Source organism: Gavialis gangeticus, unplaced genomic scaffold, assembly GCF_001723915.1.
Source record: "Gavialis gangeticus isolate Ggan-Ray unplaced genomic scaffold, GavGan_comp1, whole genome shotgun sequence".
NCBI lineage: Eukaryota > Metazoa > Chordata > Crocodylia > Gavialidae > Gavialis > Gavialis gangeticus.
This window is the reverse complement of record NW_017729024.1, coordinates 156,561,723-156,569,942: the sequence shown is the minus strand read 5'-3', so window position 1 is coordinate 156,569,942 and position 8,220 is coordinate 156,561,723. Positions and strand designations below refer to the sequence as shown.

General features: G+C 42.4%; 1 protein-coding gene across 1 annotated transcript in view; it reads right to left on the bottom strand.

The window, feature by feature from the left end:
• The window catches only part of RICTOR (RPTOR independent companion of MTOR complex 2), a 208,302-nt gene that overhangs the window by 79,566 nt on the left and 120,516 nt on the right, over positions 1-8,220 (bottom strand). The window contains exons 11-15 of the mRNA XM_019517936.1: positions 5,400-5,482; positions 4,932-5,019; positions 1,945-2,035; positions 1,761-1,827; positions 1,570-1,650 (exon numbers count right to left, since the gene is read on the bottom strand). Of these exons, the coding sequence (XP_019373481.1) occupies positions 1,570-1,650; positions 1,761-1,827; positions 1,945-2,035; positions 4,932-5,019; positions 5,400-5,482 (410 nt within the window). The remainder of the gene's footprint in view (positions 1-1,569; positions 1,651-1,760; positions 1,828-1,944; positions 2,036-4,931; positions 5,020-5,399; positions 5,483-8,220) is intronic.

Below are 8,220 nucleotides of genomic sequence, written 5' to 3'. Positions count from 1 at the left end.
TTTTGGAGGCTGAACAGGTTCAGGTCTCATAGCCTCTCCTTGTAGGTCCTGCCCTGCTGCCCCCTGATCATGTGAGTGGCCCTCCTCTGGACCCTCTCGATGCTATCCGCATCCCTCCTGAAGTACGGCACCCAGAACTGGCCGCAGTACTCCAACTGCGGCCTGACCAATGTCCCGTAGAGGGGGAGTATCACCTCTTTGGACCTGCTCGTGACGCATCTATGGATGCATGACAAGGTGCGGTTAGCCTTCCTGACCATGTCCCCACATTGTTGGCCCATATTCATCTTGTTTACTACAGCCAAGGCTGGGGACTTTGACTGGGGTGTGCCATTGCTCCTTCTGGGGGCAAAAGCAGAGGTTCCTGGATGGGGGTCTTGCCCCTCTGCTCAGGGTTAGACCAATCACTATATTTTTTTGCCTTCCTCTTGAGCATATATTGAGAACATTTTTTAGAAGCAAGACATTGGCTGCCATGGTTGCCTTGCTTTACCTGTGGCAGTGTTAGGTCTGTGTTGTGTCAGGGTTGAGTGTAGTTTTATTTAGAGTTTGGATTATGGATTGTACAGAATGGTCTGAATAGGGATGATCCTGCCCGGCAGGGGTTGGACTAGATGACCTCAGGATGTCCCTTTTAGCCCTACTTCTTTATGACACTATGATCTGATGCCCGGCAAGTCTTTTTACAGTGTTAAGGGTATTCCTCATTTTATGCAAATAGGCTCGTCATAAACCCGAAAGATGAAGAACATGCAATTGGTGACCACTCATGGAAAAGGCTTAGATGACTTGCCTAGCATCATACAGAAATTCTGAAGCAGAGACAGGGACTGAGAGTCAAATTCACTACGGTAACATTAAAATTACCTTAACTATGAGACCTGCTGCAATCCTCTGCCTCACCTGCTACACACCTTCCAATGTTTGCACAGGAGATGGAGTCTTACATAAACTGGATTCACCCCTGCTTTATCCTCAATAATGTCTATCTTGTGCACTGAATCAAGCCCTACAATATGTGGCACTACAAAGAAGTTCCACTTTGAAGCAGGAACTTTGTGGCAGATCTGCCATAACTGTAGCCTTACAGACAGAGCCAACCCTAGCAGTATGAGGGGCCCAGGGCATATCAGCCGGGGGGGGAGGGAGCAAACAGCTGGAGCGTGGAGCTGGCAGTGCATGGTGGCCATGCGGAGTGGTGATGCCACTGGCGGGGCCTGTACAGCACTGTCCACAGGGCCCCCCAAAGTGCGGGGCCCAGGGCAGTCGCTGCCATTCGCCCACTTCTCCCCCCATGGGACAGCTCTGCTTACATATAAGAATGTGAAGAAACTCATTTTTTGTAGCATTATAACTGTGTATATGCCGCTACTTAAGTAATGTGTGTCCAAGGCCTCAAACATCAATGCAGAGCACTACTTGTTGTACCACACAGATTTAATCTCTGTGTGCCTTTGGCAAACGTTACAAACAACACAGTACGGGGTCCCGTGAACTGAAGTCATCAAGCAACCTAAGAGGCGGTGCTACCAAATCTTTCCTACAAGAAACAACAAGCCCCAAACTTACCATGTGCAAAAGTTCTCCTAATAGGATAGTTGCTCTGACAGACACATGGTCATCACTGCTTGTAATTACCTCAACTAGGCCCTTCAAAAATAAAATGCAATGTTTAAATGTGTATTTTACAATAGATTTCTTAATATACATACATGGTGAAAATTATAAATATTTTATTCACAGCTGGAATCTTCACTTACTTCTAAAAGTCCATTGGTAATGAAAGCAGAAAGCACCAAAGCCAAATAATTATCCATGAGGTCAGGTCTAAAAAACATGCAACAAGCCATTCAGAAATGTGCATTTCTTCTCTCATTTTATCATTATAAAAGCAAGAAAACAACAAAGAATGTTTTATTTAGCTACTTTTAGTCAATGTGCTACCTTGATCTGGCTCGATGGGGTAATATAGTTTTAGCTTCAGCTGCTACAAAACCATCAGAAAGTCTCCAACAATCCTGAAACCGACCTGGGTCTATAATAAGAAAAATAGGCTCAGTCATTGTAACATTTGACTTGAAAACATTATTTTGATATTTATAGTTGTAATCATTATATGATAGATAAATTATTTGTTACTTTAACAACAATGGTTAGTTATTTGTTACCTCTAAGCTTGTGCTTCCTAGTCTCAGTCTTTCACTTGGAAGAAAGTAATAGTGGTGGTGACAATATGGGGCATAATTTCTTGTATATACAGTGACTGCTGAATTCTGCCAAGCTATAATCTAGGGCAGTGGTTCCCAAACTGTGTGTTGTGACCCCAAATAGGGTCGCAACATCAGTGGATGGGGTCACAGAGGTGGGGTACTGTAGGTTGGGAGCAGGAGGCCATTATGAGGAAATGGGGCCATAAATGGGGTCATGCTGAAGAAAAGTTTGGGAAGCACTGATCTAGGGCAACTGAAAGATTGAACTCCTGGAGCAGAGGTGGGCAAAATACGGCCTGCGGGCTGGATCCAGCCCCCGAGGCCATTCTATCTGGCCCGCAAAACCCCTAAAAAATGTAGAAAATTAATACTTCTCTGCCCTTGGTTCCCATCAAAAATGACAAGAACCAAGGCCAGCAGGACCCAGGGGAAGCCTGGTGGGCTCCACTAACAGCAGGCCCACCTGGCCCTGTCCCCCCAGCCAGAAGCCCCTACGGGGGCTTCTGGCCTGGGAGCACATGGCTGCCCGGTGACTGAACCACAGGTAAGTGGGAGGGAGAAAGGCAGGGGAGACCCCGCGCAGGGAAGGATCATGGAGGGGGGGGAGGAGAAGTGGCCCCTTCCCTGCCCCGTGGCTGGCACCCTGTGCTGTAGCCATTTGCAGCCCACACGCGGCTGTCCAGAGCAGGCACAGGCAGTCCCAGGCCAGCTGCGAGTGGCTGCAGCGCGGGGCACCGGGCATGGGGTGGGTGAGGGGCTGCTACCTCCCACCCCCCTGCGCTGGGCACCACCTTGTAACCCAGCTCCACTGCCAGGCTGGCAACGGGGCCAGGTTACCAGGTTACAAGCTGGTGCTGAGCGCGGGGAAGAGTGGCCCCTCACTCCCCACCAGTGCTGGCCTTGGGACATTGGTCCCAAGATGGTAACCAGTGGGTGGAGCACCTGTCAAGGGGTGGGGCTACCCATGCAGCCCTCGACAGCCTGCCAAAACTGGGTCAGCGGTCCTCCGCCCAAAATAATTACCCACCCCTGTCTTGGAGGGTGGAAGGCTGAGGCTATTTTCTCCTCACTGGTGTATATTCCTTCCTTGCTTTGTACAGCTCCAGTGAGAAGCAAAGAGGCTTCTTTTACAGTCACAGAAGGATATCAGTCCCTGAAACCTTATATAATCTCAGAGGGAGACTGCAGCAGGTATGAGACTGACCATATAATTAGTAAATATACAATGTGCAAAAGTTGTTGAGTATGTATTACTAGTAACCTAAAGCAAAAATACTGTTATTTAGAAATTTAACACAGATTAATTAAGGTTAAATTTGAACTCTTCGAAATTAATTAATTAAATTGCAGGAGATGCTTTAAGAATTACAATGTATGAAATAGTGACCTTTACTGTTTAGCAGTTTCATAGATGCCAGGGTTGGAAGGGACCTATTAGATCCAGTCCAACCCCCTGCCCTGGGCAGGAATGAATGCTGGGGTCTGATGACCCCAGCCAGATGTCTGTCCAATCTCCTTTTAAATACTTCCAAGGAAGGGGACAGCACCACCTCCCCAGTCTATAACACTGTCAGTAACGAAGTAGGTGTCTAAAAGCCACTGATAACAGATTAAACCTATTTATTATGTGGAAAAACAATTGTGCATTAAAGAGAAAATTACTTATAACCTAACGTTTTAGAAAAAAGTCAAATAATTGTTTTAACACCTGGCGATAGTCACAGGATGCCACTGTGGCTTATCACCAGTTATATTTTGTTTATTATAATATTTTTATTTTATTATATTTTATATTTTATTATATTAAACAAAATAAGCAGAAGTGACACATTTCAGAGGGATTTTTAAACCATATGATTAGCACATTAAAAGTTATCTCAGCTAGAAGTCTATCTTGTTAAAATATACCCTAACCCTCAACACATCAAACAAGACAGTATACAGGAAACACTTGCTATTTGTGGGTTTGGCATTTGCAGTTTCAAATATTTGTGAATGCTGAACCTGCATCTTATATACACTTAAAGGAACTTCTTGGGAGCTCTGTGCTTACCACCACTGCCAGGGCAGCTATACCACCTCCCAGCGGGGGCACTGCATTCATGAACACAAACTGTGTTCATGAATGAAGTGCCTTATTTGCAGATTTCGCCATCTGTGGGGCATATGAGAACATATCCCCTGCGAATGGCAAGGGTCTCCTGTACCACACAGCACAATATTAAAAAAAAAGAACAGAAGGGGTGATGCATTTTATAGATGTTTATTTTATTTCTTAAATATTTATTTCAAAAAAATTACTGTCAGCGGAAACCACTCACATTAAAAATTATTTCTCTGGTGCTGATACGATGCAAGTGTCTAAAATATTCCCTTCTAAACAGCATTTCAATTGTAGATTGCCATAACTCTGATAAAACACTGAGTTCTGTAATGTATCCTATTAATTCAAAATGTTCTGAAATTGTTTGGCTTAAATATGGCTTCTGTACCACTTTTACACGTACGGCAGAAATCAGAGGCAGCAGAAACCAGAACACAGGTATTTTGTTGAGAAACAGTTGAAAACATATTAAAAGAAGCAACATCTAACAAGTTTGCTTTAAAAAGTTATGGATTAAATAGTCAATATTTATGTAATTAACTGTGCAGGAGAAAGACTGATGGATTCAATATACAAAAAGATGCAATATGTATTGGGCATTGATGCCTAGTACCCACCTACACTGAGAAGTGCTTCAATGAATTCTTCTGTCACGACAGGAAGAGGAAGGCGAAATATATCATAAAGAACCTCAAGCAGACCTCGCTACAAACAAGGGAAACATTTTCACAATCATACAACTAATAAAGGGAAGACAATTTGTAAAACTATAAAAAGTTAGAAAGGTGTGAAAAATAATGCAATTCCATGAAACAGACTATCAAAGTAGCATAAAACCTCTTAATAAAAAGATATCACATTTACCCAAACAACCTCGTCTACAACCACAAATACACTTTAAAAGTTTTCTATTTGCGGCACTTAAAAAATATAAAATTGGCTAAAAGAAATAGATAAATAATGGTATCTACTAACTGTTTTATTGCCTCATATATCCAATACAAATCATTATATTATGCTATAAAGGTACGCAATTTAAACTACGAAGAGGAGGTAGAACATTATTCCTTGGATTTACCACATACCCGTATTTCCATATTTGGTATACAAAGTACCCCAATGAGAGACTGGATTCCAGAGTTCCCAGGCTTGCATAAACTGATAATACCTAGAAAACAAAATCTACATTAAATCCCCAAACCCTCAGCCCAGAAAAATCTTTAATTACATTGTACAAAATACTACAAAAATGAAGATGAATTGCAATTTTCTAACAGACTGAATATAAGCAGGGATCACAAAAAATGATGATAAACTAGTTTCCCCCCCCCCAGTGAGCAATCTCCATTCTAACTGGCTGTCTGTTTTACATAATAATTAGATATTTGTAAATAATTATGTTCAATAAACAAACCTCTAATCTGATTTTTCTTTAACTGATTATGCCCTGCTTCAGTGCTGTGGCAAAGATCATTTTCTTCACTCACCGTTTTGACCATGAAACCATTTCTTTCTTTATCTTCCCTTCTCTACAACACTATATAAATGCCTCATCTTTATTCTCAAGGTCCTTCATGAGCTATTTCCATACTACCAGTGATGTCAAACGTAATCATCCTCTTGTTAAACTTACAAAACACATGCCTATTTGGTTTTTCCTGTGCTGCCCCCCCGCAAACATAGAATGAGGACTTTAAATATTGCCATAATCCAATCCTTGTTCAAATGACTCCTTAAAAACTCTTCTTAACTGTTATACACAGAAAAACAGACAGTGGTTCCTCAGCAAGGGCTAAGCCTCACACAGAGTACTGAGCCCAGTTCTGGGTACCCATTTTAAGAAGCGGGTAGACAAATTGGAGGGGACCCGAAGATCAGGAGTTTGAAAGCAAGGCAAATGAAGAAAGGGTGGTGGGGTTCCTAATGATTAGTCTAGAAAAAAAAAGATGATGAAGCGGTGACATTAACATTCTCACATATCTGAAAGATAGAGAAAGATTTAGAAAGGATGATAAACAACTGTTTCCTCTCCACACACAGGCCAGCAAAATAAGCAACTCCAGGAAGGCAGTTTTAGGTTAACTTGGGAAAAACCCTAATGCCAGACCATTACATAGCAAAACAAATTAACTAGGGAAACTGTTGAATATTCTTTATTGCAGGTTTTTAAGAAGAGGCTAGATGGCATCTTTTAGAGATAGCTGAGTTGCAGTAGCCTGGATTCCAGGACCCTCGAGATCCCTTCCAGTCCTGCAAATCCAAAGCAACTTGACAAAGTTTAGGGAATAGGAAAAGCTGTGATCACAAGCCATCATATTGACAAGTACTGATCTGGTGTTACTTGAGCTTGCCCATTTCCTTGTATTGACCCACTCTTTCATATTTAGATCACAATCAACATAATGGATTCAATAATGGAACTAAAAAAGGCTCTTACCCCAATACATTAAAATTAGCAAAAAATTGCAAAGAGGAAAGTACTTTAAGAGTTGAAGGAATTAAGAAAGAAACAGACTAACAGGGTTATCCACTGGACAATACTTGCAACAACACAAACAAAAGAAAACAAACATGTACTGTCCCAAATGGAACCTGCAATGAACACAAAAATTGTGCTTAAATTCATTTTCACTTTCTAGATGAGTAAACCTAAAGTTATTTGCCTGAAGAGGTTTTAAATTTGAAACTGGAAGTCTACTGATGACAAGGGCTAGGGACAGAAATTACACAAACCGGTATAAGTGATCGGAAACTGGCTCATATCTGTAACACAACAGAAGTTCTGTGCATATAAACAGCTTTCCAAATGGCTGAAACTAATTTAAGATAAACCTTGATGGATGTAGGATCAGACTCAACTGATTTAGGTTAAATGGGTTTACTGAATTTTGTCCCAGATCCCCTTTAGATTCAAGTTAACTTACAGTCCTCCAGCATCCCAGGATGCTTTACACCTTCCCTGTAAATCCCCCCACCCCTCATAGGGTGGACAACCTGTCCACCCCAGATAAGCAGGGATGTATGCTCTAGTGCCCCCAACTTCTGGTCTGAGCCACTGCAGGCATGGGGCTGTATTTCCCGAGTCAAAAGTGAACGTCTGTTCACTTGCTTATTGGTTCAATGCACACAGGTTAGACTAACCTGCAAAGACTGAACAGATTCAGCCTTAGACTTTTTAACTGTCTATACTGAGACTAAAGGTCTACTAAAATGACGACAATAACAACTAAGGCCCCTGTCAGATGTTAAAATAATATCGAAATGGGATCTGATCCCCACTCCCAACAACCACACATCCTGCCATCCCACACATGTGGCAAAATGCTAGACGGTTGGGATTGGAGGCCAATCCTAACTGCACTATTATTTTAAACAGGAACCTTGCAATGCAATTAGGTTCCTGTTTCTGTACAGCTCCTATACAGAGGAACCAAGGGGCAGCCAGGCACAAACAAGCCTGGCTGGCTGGCTGCCTTGCCTCACAGCTCCCAAGGGAGCTGCTGGGACACAGTGAGCCTTATGGTAAGCATCCACAACCTAGCATCCCAGCTCCCCATTCACGAGCACACTGAAAGCTGCATAGTGAAGCCCTGTGCAGCACTCCAACGTGCAGCCGTCATCCTGCCAGCACTGGCCATGGGGATGTAGCCTCATGAATCTGGCTATATGGCAGGGATACCGTGCTATTCATTCAATTTAAGGAACGAAGGAAACCAGATCCACATTTCTCATTTTGTTCGCCATTAACTCCCTAAACGTGTGGCAGGGTTACTATTTATGGTGCTTTTATCAGGTTAATTGCATCTTAAGTGTAACATCTGCCAAGGCTGAGTAGAATATAGAAATCAGGGGGATATGGGGTTTTTAGACAGACTGCTTAAAATTCTTTTTTTTTTTTTTTTTTTT